The sequence below is a fragment of the Hyperolius riggenbachi genome, chromosome 7 (genome assembly GCF_040937935.1).
Source record: "Hyperolius riggenbachi isolate aHypRig1 chromosome 7, aHypRig1.pri, whole genome shotgun sequence".
In the NCBI taxonomy this organism is placed as follows: Eukaryota; Metazoa; Chordata; class Amphibia; order Anura; family Hyperoliidae; genus Hyperolius; species Hyperolius riggenbachi.
Window position 1 is genome coordinate 170,342,930 of NC_090652.1, and position 13,510 is coordinate 170,356,439.

Consider the following 13,510-nt stretch of genomic DNA (forward strand, 5'->3'; position numbering starts at 1 on the left):
GGGAAAAAATAAATTAAAAAAATGTACTTAGATGTATTTTTTCAATTAAGTAAATTTTTCAATAAAGCAAGGGTGACCATTCAGTGTAGCATATATTCTTGCCTGTGTCCTGGCTGGAAAAACAAACTGATTTGCTGAGGGTACACATTAAACATTTCCTCAGATGGGCCAAATAGGTCAGTTGTCCTGAAGGAGGATTGAAGATAGATGGTTCACAACTCATTTCTCAGGCAGACTTCAAGCCCAATACCCCCTTCAAGCTGCAGTTAGATGGTCGTTTGAAGGGCTGAGCGAACTGCAAAGAACAAGCAATACTACAGTGTTGATAGAAATTCAACCAAGTTAGCTGACATCTACATACCTTCTTCAGAAGTTCCACAAGTGGATTAAGAAGACCGCATGTTATAAGCTGTTGAATCTGAGGAGCTGGTCCTGCAGCAATGTTACTAAGAGCCCACGCTGCCTCCCTCTGAACACTGGACTTTGGATGACGAAGTAGGTGAGGCAAGATTGACAGCATTCCAGCATCTACAGCCACTTGGGTCTGCTTGTCCGTTCCAGTGACTATGTTTCCAAGAGCACGGAGAGCAGGTGTCTGAGGAAATAGAACTGGCTTTATTATGAAATCTTAGAGCAGCTTCTTAAGGATCACCAAAATTGCAGTATGCTCACTGCTGGATTTTTTTTTTCTTTTTAAAAGCAGATGGAACCCCTCTGCAAAAGGCAGGGCATAACAACTGTCCCTCTTATAGCTTATACATCACATCTGCTTCTCTGTACACAACAGTTTTCAATAACTATAATAAACAGATTTGAAACAAGGTATAATGTATAATATGAAGTGCATATACATAGGGTTGAGCCGAAATTTCGCGTTACTATAATTACGCATGCGAAATTTGCTATTACGATGCGAAATTATGGTAGCGTAATTGCCATTAAAATCGTAATTGAAAATACCGTAAGCGTAATTTTCAACGCGTAATTTCGCGTTAAACCATAACGTAATTTCGCGAATTTCGTAATTACTGGTTAGCTATAAAAAAATTACTTGTTCGCATTAGCCAATCAGAAGCGAATCAGCGGTAGTCAGACGAACGCTAACAAATTTTCGCATATAAACGCTTTTTCGCGTTAATGTAAAAACTAAGCATGCGCAGTTCAAGGGTGTAAACTACGCTTACAAACGTTTGCATGCAAGGCAAATGTAATTTCGCGATACCCACCGTAACGCGAAAATTAACGCTTACAGTAATATGAACTATCGTGAAATTACGTTATGTAACTACGCTTACAAACGGTTGCATGCAAGGCAAACGTAATTTTGCGATACCCACTGTAATGCGAAAATTACGCTTACGCGGAATTTCGCGAAATCCTTCATTACGATTATGTACTTACGGCCATAATCGTAATTACACTAATTACGCAAAATTTCGCGAAATCATAATTAAGTCATTACGCTCATCTCTATATGTATACATTGTTAAAACGTAAACATCCAAGCAACAGAGCGCTTTACTGTGCATTGCGGCTGTTTAACAGTCTCACCTCCACACACATATACCCAGAACACATCCTAATTGAGATGTCAGGGTCGTAACAGCGTCCAATAGCTGGAGGCAGTTAGCTTCTTAAAATCAATCAGCCAGATACTTCCTAAGGAGAGGGAAGGCTCTGGGGTCCTAAATAGCCTTCCAGCTCCTCTCAGTCCCGTTCCAGTGCTGGCTCCCCGGTAGCAACATTCACCATTTTGTGGTCAAATAATGCTCTCTATGCCACTTCGGAAGTCTTCGGGAGCCAGAGTGCTCTCGAACACGGCCCGCTCCATACTGCGCACACCCTCTCGTGCACTCGCGCCTGTGCAGTATGGAGCCACCTGTTTTCGGGAGGACTAGGCTCCCGAAGACTTTCTAAGTCCCCCGTGGCGTGGAATTCAAATGAGGGGAGCCAGCACTTAATGGAGGGGACAGGGAGAGGAGCGAGAAGGCTCTATAGCAGGGGTCTCCAACCTTTTTGGACCTGAGGACCTCCGAAGCAAAACATTCTTTCCAAGGCCTGGCAGACCACCTCAGCAAATCAGGCGTGTGTACGGCAGCCGGCAACCCGCAAGCGATCTGCCAGGCAGATCTACTCACCCACAACGACACCAATCCCATTATTCACGCTGCTCCAGTTTGCCACATGACGTCATGCATGTGCGCTTGCCGTTCCTGTTGCCCTCCCGCATAGCAACTTAGTGAATTGTCCGCTACACAGCTGACACGTGTGTGCGCAGTGCTGGTCAGCAATGGCAACCAAGGGGATCAGATCCTGAACCTCGACGAGCAACAGTTGGTAGTGTGTACGTGGCTTACAGGAAACCCGAGATGGGCTTTATTGGTGCATTTATGCTTACCTGGGGCTTCCTACAGCCCCATGAAGTGCGTGGGGTCCCTCGCCTTCCTCTCCGGCGGCTTTGTTTTCTTATAATCCCCCCCAATAATCTGGTCAGCTGTGCTCTTCTGCAAATGTGTGGCTCGAACACACATGCACACCATCTTGCTCTCACAGCCGGGAATGTTCTGCACCTGCGCAGCAGTACTGCGCACTCGAAGAAAGCGCCTTAGGAAGGGCACAAGGCTGGGCATGCCCAAAAGTGCATGACTGGCTGTGACTGGCCAGATTACTGTGGGGAATTAACAAGAGAATGGAGTGGTCGGAGAGGCCGGCGAGGGAGCGGTTATAATTTAAGTATTATATGTAGGCCTCAGTTACCTGAACTGGGTTAGTTAAAAGGCTTGATGTGCAGTCTCCCTTCAAACAGTATTTCTAGAAACACTGGAACATGGGTGTTTCAGTCTTACACAGAACCAGCCAAGAGTAAAGAGTTATCTACCCGATGTACAGACATAGGCATAAACATCAGTATTGTTTCGGAACAGGATGACCGATGCCTGGAACATGGGGTTTTCCAGGCCATGCGCAGTATCCACTGTGCGTGTCATGACACCACGAGGGGTCTGAGCCAATTGTAGGCTTGCGGAGTATGGCTCAGATGATGTCACCTTTAACTCTTTGACCACCAGTATTAAAAGCAGGTGACAGGCTGCAGAGAGGCTCTCTCTATATCTTTGCTTCCTGTGATGGCTGGTTTCAACCTTTTACTTATTTATGTCTTGCCATCTTACCTAACTGTATGCTGTATATACGCAGTATAGATGTAACTTAGTATAGATAGACAGAAGATAAAGACTGATTACCATTAACCAGGAATGGAATCAAGAAGCTGTAACGCAACAGACTTAATACAGAATCTGATTCGCTAAGATGTAATGAAATGTACTGTCTGTTGACTGAATAAACTCCTAAACTTTGAGGACGCCTAAGAAGTTCTATCTCCTATGCTGTTGCTGTGATGAGTCGTGTTTTCAGCTCTTAAGGAGTTGCTGGTGCCGGAAAAAAGGTGTAGTGTTGTAGCCAATAGCAACCAACGTATAGTTTCTTACAATTGGTGCAGTGAAACCCAGTGATGTCTCGAAGAGAAAGGCAGACAAGGGCTGAGGCTAGACATAGCAGTCTATCAAGGACTTTCACAGCAAAACAAGTGGAGAAGACGCAGAGAGGCTTACCAAGTAAGCTGTGTGTGGGGCTGGAAGGAGCCAGTCAGTTCGAGTAAATACAGTGGCGATTCTCGTGGACTTTGAAGTTTAACTGGGCTGTACACACAGTTAAGGCCTAAACAGGATCCAAGAACGGAGCAATCCCAGGCGCGGCCAGGCGAATGGCCATGGGAGAATACGTGGATTCGCAGCAGTGGACCCAAGGCAGCCTAAAACGGGCCACCCTAAATGATGCCCCCGGGCCGCCTTGACGCCATACCACAAGGGTACCCAATACAACGGCAAACAATCCAGCACAAGGGCACCGCGGGACCACACACACCTAAGGATAAGGGTAATCATAAATGTACATCCCCGGGAACAAACCATTTCCATATAAGTAATGTGTGGATATATCCCCTCGGTGTGATAAGCCCACAGCACCCCAGCACTCAGAGTGAGGCCATCACAAGAATTGGACCCCTGGGGGCCATAGCAGCCACACAAGGGGGAAAAAAACTCCCCAAGATTAAAGTTTATTCACATAACATCACAAATTATATACAAAGAGTGATTTACCCAAAATCATTAATATTTCCAAATCATCATTAACCACAAACTCAAAAAACTATCCTAACTGACAGCTAGGCCAATTAAAATTAAATTATATATGGTTGTTTAAGTTCCATCAAGGCTGAAAAGAATGGGTAAGTCACCAGGGGCCCCCGTGGCAGTAAGCCACCACGGGCATCCACCCCAAGGGGGGACGCATCAGCACGACGGGCCGAGGATAAGAGTCCAGATGGTTGACGTCCAGGCTGCGTATGACAATTAATTGGTAAGGAGAGTGGATGTTAATTCTGTTTTTGTGTTGGATGCAAAAGGGGACCCACAGGGGACGAAACGGGACGACAGGCCCCCCCAAGGGAGAGGAACCTCCTAATGCGGAGCCTTATAAGAATGGAGCAAAGTCTATGCCTTCATTCAGGCCTGGTGCCCGAAAGACTGAGTTCATATATCCAAAAGGCCTCACATTGGAGGAGCCTGCCGTCCCAGTCACCCCCCCCCCCCCCCAGGGGTCCTGGTGCGCCCTGTCTAGACCAAAAAAAGCGAACCTTAGCTTGATTAGCATTTAGGCAACATGCAAAATGTCGTGCAACTGGTGTGTCATGGGACTCCCTGATCCCATAAGTGTTCATAAATTCGTCTTCTGAAGGCTCTACCTGTCTTCCCCACATAGAAAGCTCCACATAGGCATACAAGCAGATCAATAACCTCTGTTCCACAGTTCGTGTAATGTCTGGAAGGCACGGGATAAAACGATGACTACCAGACATTACACTAACTGTGGAACAGAGGGGGTTATTTATCTGCTTGTATGCATGTGTGGAGCTTTTCTACGTGGGGAAGACGTGGGCACTAGCACACGGGGAAACCTCCGATGAGCCTGCCCTGATGATGCTGGCGTTCTTGCCAGGGAAACCGATCGGCAATCCAGGGCTCATTGCCTGCTAGAAGCCAAGTTCAACCTAGGGGATAACTACTGGCCGAGAGACATCACACAGGACGGAAGAGTATTCTTGTGCAAAATGTCTACAATGTAATGGTTGAAAAATACAATCAAATTCTGGAAAATACCGTACAGCATACAGTGGTTTGCAAAAAAATTCGGCCCCCTTGAAGTTTTCCACATATTTAATCATGGTTTTATGACCCGGAAAACCCAACCACATACGTGACTGTTCTGAATGCATACCATGTAAGTTTTAGTCACATATTCCATGCTTAATATATACCCCCTCTCAATTTTCCAGATTGCTCTAGGAGAAATTTATATTTTCCTTTAGCAGAGCTATAGGGAGTGCGCTGCCCTGGGCATTTTGTGGAATCTTTTCCTTGCTTTGGGATTATTACAATCATCGCTTCTGCCATAGACTTTAGTAGTGGTTTGTCTTCCTGCAGGATATGATATAAATGTAATAAACGAGAGGCCAGAGTGCTACAGCTCTTTCAAAAAATTCAAGTGGTAAGCCATCTGTGCCTGAAGACTTATTTGTGTGCATAGAATCAAGTGCCTGGTCTAACGCCTCATTAGATAGAAATCGGAGAGTCAGAATATTGGACAGAGGATGCATACAAGGCCGTGTAGTAGTTCCTGCACACAGTGTCCCACAGCAGCACTGAATAATTGAACCATTTTGGTCAGTAATTGAGGAGATATGGGAGATTAACCATTCTTCCCCTATAAGATGGGTTTAGGAGCTTGCCGGTACTATCCCCTTGTTTATAAACACGGATTGCTTTAAGCTTAAGGGTCCTATGGGATATACTAGTCAGCTTATCTGCTAAAGTAACCAAGGCAGCCTGCCAAACAGTGTAGGTTTCTGGAGATTGGGAGAGGGTAGAGCCTTCTGCAACTTTAGCTACCTTTTCAGCATTAGAACAACATTCTAGTTTGCTCCCTGAAGCTGCATGCATAGCCATGCCCCAGGAGGTAGTATTTAAATTGCATTCTGCTCGTCCTGTCTAGGTGATGGGAGGTGGTAATCTCATGGTTGACCTGTCATGGAGGCAAGTGGAAACTGGTTCCTTAGCCATAGGAGGAAGCTCTGCTGTCACATGAAAATAGAGTCTGCGGCCGCAGAGAGTAGGGATAGGCTCGGGACCACAGAAAGCCATGGTGCAGAATCTATGCTGCATCAGAGAGAGAGAGTCGCAAGTGCGGAATAGATGATCGGTTTTGCGGTCGGTTAATGGAGGTACAGTTATTTCTTCCAACTGGTCTGGAAGGAATTAAAATTTCCGTGTGGAACTTTTAGGAGTTGTTTCTTCTCTACGTTAGCCAATAAATTGTATCATACTGATTCAAAACTCCTTGCTTTTACTGATGGCCAACATGGTACAACACTACTGCTTCTTCCTGGGCAGAAGACTCCTCAAACAGTTCTGCCTCCCTTTAAGAGCACAAAACCAAAACCACTGCTGCAGTAACTTTGTGGACTTCATGCCATGGTGGCTATATGATCCAATTTTCAAAGTCTGGAGAGAGTGCACCTCAATTCTAGAGGGGGTGGACTTCCAAAGGAGGTTGGAGCATGAGGTGTAGTTTATATACAATTTGGTGACTAGGGAACTCTTAGGCCTTAATCATAGATGGTATTTTGGGTATCCAGTAAACGTTGCATTTTCATATGAGAAAAAAAGTTCCAGATTAGTAATAGATTTAATTATGATATATTATTCCTAGCATCCCTTTCCACCTATCTAGTGGAATTCCTCTTTATAGCACAATTGCTAAGTCCTGTATGGCTTTTTACAGTCAATATGTTAATGGGCTGTACATTACTCTGACTACCATCTTCGGTAATTGGATCTCTGTATACTTTTATACAGATTTACAATGTGTAATATGATGGCGCTTGATAAATACAATAAATAAAATTTTATGCATTGTCACATATTGTATTGCATGGCGGTAAGGCCCCTCTCCATGGTTCTAGTATGTCTCAAAGAACAGTACCATAACTATTACAGGTGTGATTGAAGGGAGGCGCCTCAGGTATTTCAGGTATTACGTGCTTGTACTCAGAGGCCACTTTAGCTATGACTAAGGACCCAGGAGGGTCAGAAAGGTGTCAGCTCTCGTCATGGTCATGTACCTTTGCTGTAATTTTATTGACGACCAATAAACTATTTGATGTTTTAACCCATATCAAAGTGCAGAAAACTGCTTTGAAGTAAAGGAGGAAGTATTGAAAACATTGTCCCTATAAAAACCAACCACCAACTTTTAAGCCTGCTCCACAAAGTCTGCTGGCAGACAACCCACCTGTTTTGCTGCCAGCTGATGGAGTGGATCATTGCCCTTGGCAAAGCAGCCAAGAAATCAAAAAGGATCATGTTCATAAAGGCAGGACTAATTAACCTACCAGCCCCTCCCAGCATCCACATTAGTAGCCTTGTGCACAACCTCTCCAGCCAGAAAAAGCACAGAGATTCATAATTTCCACTGGAAACCATGTCACACCAGCTCTGAGACATACATCCCCGGGCATCTGTTCCCGGAAGACAGCTGCAGCGCCTCAACCCCACACAACCACAATACTGGCTATGAGGAATGGGGATCCACAGACTAAGCTTCCACCCCAACAGGTGATCCAAATTCAACATTTACACTTGGGCCTCCCGGCAGGACCCAGAAAATTGGGGCAGTCAATCCCAAGGGAAAAGAAAAGCACTGAGCTATGGTGTAAGGAAAAGTCCTTTTAAATTCTATGCTGTGCTTCCTGGCCCTTGAATAGACAAGGCAATCTTCTTGTGATCTGTCAAGGAAGCAAGTGGAAACTCCGGTATGTCTGCAAGGGCTAGGCTGTTTCTAATGTTGTATGTGTATGTTGGGCGCTTGAACAAACCAAGTATTAGAAATTGGCTGCATTGAGTATGCAGGTTACTCACCCCCAACGTAAAAATAGACAGGTGAAACTGCTCATATGTCGGCGACTCGGCGGGGACTAGGAATGTCAGCGATTTAACCTGCCTTGATTCATTGATGCTATATTGATGCAAGTTTAACTATTTGAGCCTGTGCAGAATATATGGTTCCATACTGGTGCAATACTTTCAAGTGCAATATTTTTAAAGAGCACGTGTGGATAAACTCTGAACTTTAGAAGCATTTTGTGCTCATTTTTAGATTACTAGGCCTGCTTAAAAGGACTGTTCATTACGTTTATTGGTAGGATTTTTGAAGACCCAAGGCGTTTCTTGGATAGTATTGAGAGAGAGGTCTATTCTATGAACACAATTTTATGGAATTTTATGTTTTTATTTTGGTGTTTTATAAGAATAAATGTGAGCAATGGTGTTGCTAAGGTGCATGAGTTGGATAATATCCGTTTCTAATGTTGGTTTAATCTTAAAAAAAAGGCAAAGTACTCAGCCAAAATGCAAGTAAGAGGTGGGGAACAGTAGGAAGCTTAAAGCATTAAAAAGCCATTTAGATATGTTGGAAAGTGAGAAGGGAAGAAGACTGTCCTCAGTGAGGCCCTGTCTAAATGGATGTAGAACCTCTACACTAGAGCAATTTGTACATGCATGATCACTTTCTTACAAACAGCCGCCCAGGAGCAGAACCTAAATAGTCTAGTCAGGAAACTGCCATCACTGTGCCAACAGTCAATATTCGACAGTGAGTGAGGAAGTAGCAAAATAAAGGACAGAAGTCAACATATGAAAATGTGAGCAAAGTGAAGAAAGTATGCAGAGAGGCATACATGTAACAAAAGAAAATACCACCCCACACCATTACTGACCCACTGCCAAACCAGTCATGCTGGAGGATGTTGTAGGCAGAACATTCTCCCCGGCATCTCCAGACTGTCACAGCTATCCACATGTGCTCAGTGTGAACCTGCTTTCATCTGTTAAGAGCACCAGTGGCGAATTTGCCAATCTTGGTGTTCTCTGGCAAATGCCAAACTTCCCACACAGTGTTGGGCTGTAAGCACAGTCACCACCTGTGGACGTCGGCCCTCATACCATCCTCATGGAGTGTTTCTGACATGTTTATGAGAGGACAGACGCACCTTAAATTTGGTGGTCGTCTGTCCCAAATAAATTAATCTACATGGACATTTTAATAGATATACTATATATTACGAATCACATGTGTAGCAGCCACGGATGTCATACCGTTTGCCAGTTAGAGGATAAACAAAGTAGGGACTTCTAATTATAGAATTACAGTGGACACAGTTTAAACATGGAAAAGTGCCTCTACGTGAGGACTCTGGTGGTCTGACCAGAGTTCTCATCTCTGCATGTGTCAATCGGTCTCAAAGTGTGGGTGGTCTCTTGTACGACATTAGTGGAGGGTTTTGTAATTCAGCCACAGAGGGAGACTGCACAAACAGTAACCAATGTTTAATAATGCCTAACGGAGAAGTCACGCCTTTTCCTCCTGCACTTCCTGGTTGGTCACAAGGTTCTTGGTAGACAGCGATTGGCTCCTTCTCTGCAGCTTCAGTTCCCCACCTGGTCCGCAAATGTATCGATGGAAAATGATTGGATAATTCAAACATAGGTAGATGATTTGCTGTATTAGAGTGAGGATATAAATGGAACGTGTGAATACGCATATATGTCGGTCTTTCACACACTTGTATAAAGCCGTGACGTTTCGGCGTAACCTCCTTTATCATGTGACATGACTGAATAAAAGAGCTTAAAATACAGATAGTGCCAGCGCATTTATTTCTGCTGTATGAAGTCTATCGCAGTCAGGGATTGGCTTCAGAGTAGCACAAAACATGTTGGTAGTACTTCAGGACAGGGTTGTGAAGCCCTGGTTTATAGGTTTTATATAAAAACAGGTACCCATGGAATGAGTGACATGTATGAAAAGTGAATGTTGAATGCAAGATATGAAAGCGCATGTCTGGATGGAATAATGTTGCAGCTGTACACAGGGCCGGATTTGTACTTTCCAGCGCCCTAGGCCGGCTGTCACCAACCGCCCCCCCCCCCCCATTCTGTCCAACTCTGACTAGTTTGAACGGGCCCCCCTCTGTTTTGCTGCTTTGCCCCATTCAACAAAGAAGCAGTGCATGCTCTGTCCACTCCATGTAATTTTGCGCTCCTGTCTGCATGCACAGCAGGCGATAGTGTGTTGGGCTTGCATACTTCAGAAATGATGCTCATGTATGAGCACTCAGCAGCACTTGTCAAGTACACATACCCATAACACTCCCTCGGCTCCTGTGCACATGCATACAGGAGTGCAAAATCACAAGGAGCCCCAGTGGACAGCGCTGCTTCTTTGTCCTCTGTGCTACTTGCTGCCGTCAGAGCTACAAATAGGGGACAGTGTAGCACAATGCAGAGAAGCCCATCCAAACCAGAGAACAGGTAAGTAGGATCCGACACTACACACGCTGGCATAGATGTAGTGTAATGCTAGGTACACATGATGCAATTTCCTGACAGATTTACTGTCAGGTCGATTGATTCCATCATGTCTGATCTAATTTCAATTTTTCGATCAATTTACTTTTCACTTCCATGAAAAATCATTCAGAAAATTGATTGGAAAGCAGATCGGACATGTTGGAAATAGTCGATCTGACAGTGAAGCTGTCAGAAAATTGCATTGTGTGTACCCAGCATAAGCTCAGGTGTACTTTACACAGTGACAATTTAGCACTTAAAGAGACTCTGTAACATTAAAAAGATCCCCTGGGGGGTACTCACCTCGGGTGGGGGAAGCCTCCGGATCCTAATGAGGCTTCCCACGCCGTCCTCTGTCCCACGGGGGTCTCGCCGCAGCCCTCCGAACAGCCGGCGACTGTCGACTGTCAGTTCAATATTTACCTTTGCTGGCTCCAGCGGGGGCGCTGTGGCAGCTTTCCGTTCCGAACTACACGGAAATACCCGATCTCATTCGGGTCCGCTCTACTGCGCAGGCGCAGGAAACTTGCGCCTGCGCAGTAGAGCAGACCCGACGGCGATCGGGTATTTCCGTGTAGTTCGGAGCCGACAGCCGTCAGAGCGCCTGCGCAGGAGCCAGGAAGGTAAATATTGACGTCACCACTGCCCGGACTCCACGGAGGGCTGCAGCGAGACCCCTGACGGATGGAGGACGGCGTGGGAAGCCTCATTAGGATCCGGAGGCTTCCCCCACCCGAGGTGAGTACCCCCCAGGGGATATTTTCATGTTACAGTTCCTCTTTAAGACAGATTTTAAAATCAGTCAGCAGGAAGTTTTGTAACAGAATAACACTTTTTATTGGCTAACCAAAAGAAAAACAGTGAGCCTTTGGTTAATGAGCCGTCTTCAGACTGTGTTACTGTGTACAAGATGTTAGGACATACAGTTATATATACAGTCAGCAGGAGATGCATTGATTGTTTTGTAAATATAAATAAATGTAACACAGTTGTCATTCTGTTTCAAAACATCCTGCTTTCACTGATGGCTAACAGTACTTTGCTGGCAAAAAAAGCCAGGAAAGATTTAAACTGTAGAAAGAATGTTGTTGGCATTCTCTAGGAGGAAAAAAAAAGCCATAAATTCAACAGATCTGAGGTCTTTAACAGCACTGACCTGCTAGTAATAAACCAACATCAGTCAGGGAGGGGGAGAGCTGCTAATTCCTGCCCGTGAATGCGTGCTGCATGAGAAAAACTAATCGGAACTCAAGAGTTCTGCTACTTGAGACCATATATTTTTCTTCTCACAGCAGATTGTTTGTCCCCTCTTATCATACAGGTAACAGCAGATGCTGACTGCCATAACACACACTTTGCACAAGTAAGAGAGATGCAGGGATCTCTGGAATTCAGGCAGACCAGAGCAAAGCAGGAGTGGTGATTTACTTTGACATGTGACCTCTTATCTCTCCAAGTCCTGCGCCCTGCTAATTTTTATCGCCCTAGGCCATGGCCTCTGTGACCTTGCCAGAAATCCGGGCCTGGCTGTACACAATTGTCACAATCCCTATAAGAAGGCGAACTGACGATTCTTAAAACTCCATTTATATAGGTTGTATGTATGTCACTCTGCCCAATTTTATATGGGTTACTTCATGGCTGTCTCATATATTTGAGAAATTAGAGAGGAACTCCAGTAAAAATGATGCAATGAAAAAAGTGCTTAATTTTTACAATATTTTATAAAGGATTTAGTCAGTGTTTGCCCATTGTAAAATCTTTCCTCTCCCTGATTTACATTCTGACATGTATCCTATGGCGACATCTTTATTGCTGGCAGGTGATGTCTGTGGAAAGATGATGTATTTTTGGCAGTTTCCCACAATGCAACAAGGCTCTGTGGGAGCCTTGTTGCATTGTGATGCACAGTGTGATGTCAGAATTATCAGTTTGAGAACAGGAAAAGATTTCTCATGGGAAAGGGGGTATCAGCTACTGATTGGGATAAAGTTCAATTTTTGGTTACAGTTTCTCTTTAACATTTCTCGTTTGCTGTTCCTATTACAGACTTCTCAATACTGATGTGATGTACTACCCTCGATACCGAAAAAGGACAACTTCATTTCTGGCATAGGAGGGCTATTACACATGCTCTCATTATGGAATATACTGGTAACATTCAGGTATGAAACTCTCCATATACCGAATGTACATTTGTCATGAAATTGTTATTTCAATGCAAGGGGGCTGCCGATTGCGCATTTTTGGTCAAGTAACCAGCCTCTCTCCCCTTACAGAGTGCATTGCACTGCACCAACACTCGGGCTCTTTTAAAGCGGCATAGTCCCAGTGCATGCCGGGCCATCCCTTCCGATCACTGCACAGTGGAATAGTTTGGCTGTACTTACACCAGACTCTGGTTCTTAATCATGCTGCTAGCTCACTTTAGCACTTTCACTCTGTTCCTTTTCCCTATAGGCTGTTCCATTGGTACTTCGTGTTAATTAGAGATGGCCCGAATGGTGAGATGGCCCGAACGGTTCGCCGGCGAACGGTTCCCGGCCAACTTCTGTGGTTCGCGGAGAACCACGAAGTTTTCAAGAAGTTAGATTCGCCCCCATAGTGCATCATTAGGGTCAACTTTGACCCTCTACATCACAGTCAGCAGGCACATTGTAGCCAATCAGGCTACACTCCCTCCTGGAGCCCCACCCCCCTTATAAAAGGCAGGCAGCGTCAGGCATTGGACTCACTAGTGTGCCTGCAGTAATTAGAGAAGGGAGAGCTGCTGCCGACTCATAGGGAAAGCTTAGTTAGGCTCTTGTAGGCTTTTTAGCTTGCTCCTTGCTGATTCTTATTGCTAAAAAAAACACCCCTCAACAGCTCTTTTGAGAGCTAATCTTTGTTCTTGTGATCTATTTTTTTTTGTTACATTATATACAGCCCTGTCAGTCATTCGCAGCTGGCCTTTGGCCCCTTGGTGGTAATTACTACTGTGCCAG

General features: G+C 44.9%; 1 protein-coding gene across 1 annotated transcript in view; it reads right to left on the reverse strand.

Annotated features, from left to right (window-relative positions):
- The window catches only part of LOC137526125 (importin subunit alpha-1-like), a 59,391-nt gene that overhangs the window by 10,554 nt on the left and 35,327 nt on the right, over positions 1-13,510 (reverse strand). Inside the window, exon 5 of the mRNA XM_068247345.1 lies at positions 362-595. Within this exon, the coding sequence (XP_068103446.1) occupies positions 362-595 (234 nt within the window). The remainder of the gene's footprint in view (positions 1-361; positions 596-13,510) is intronic.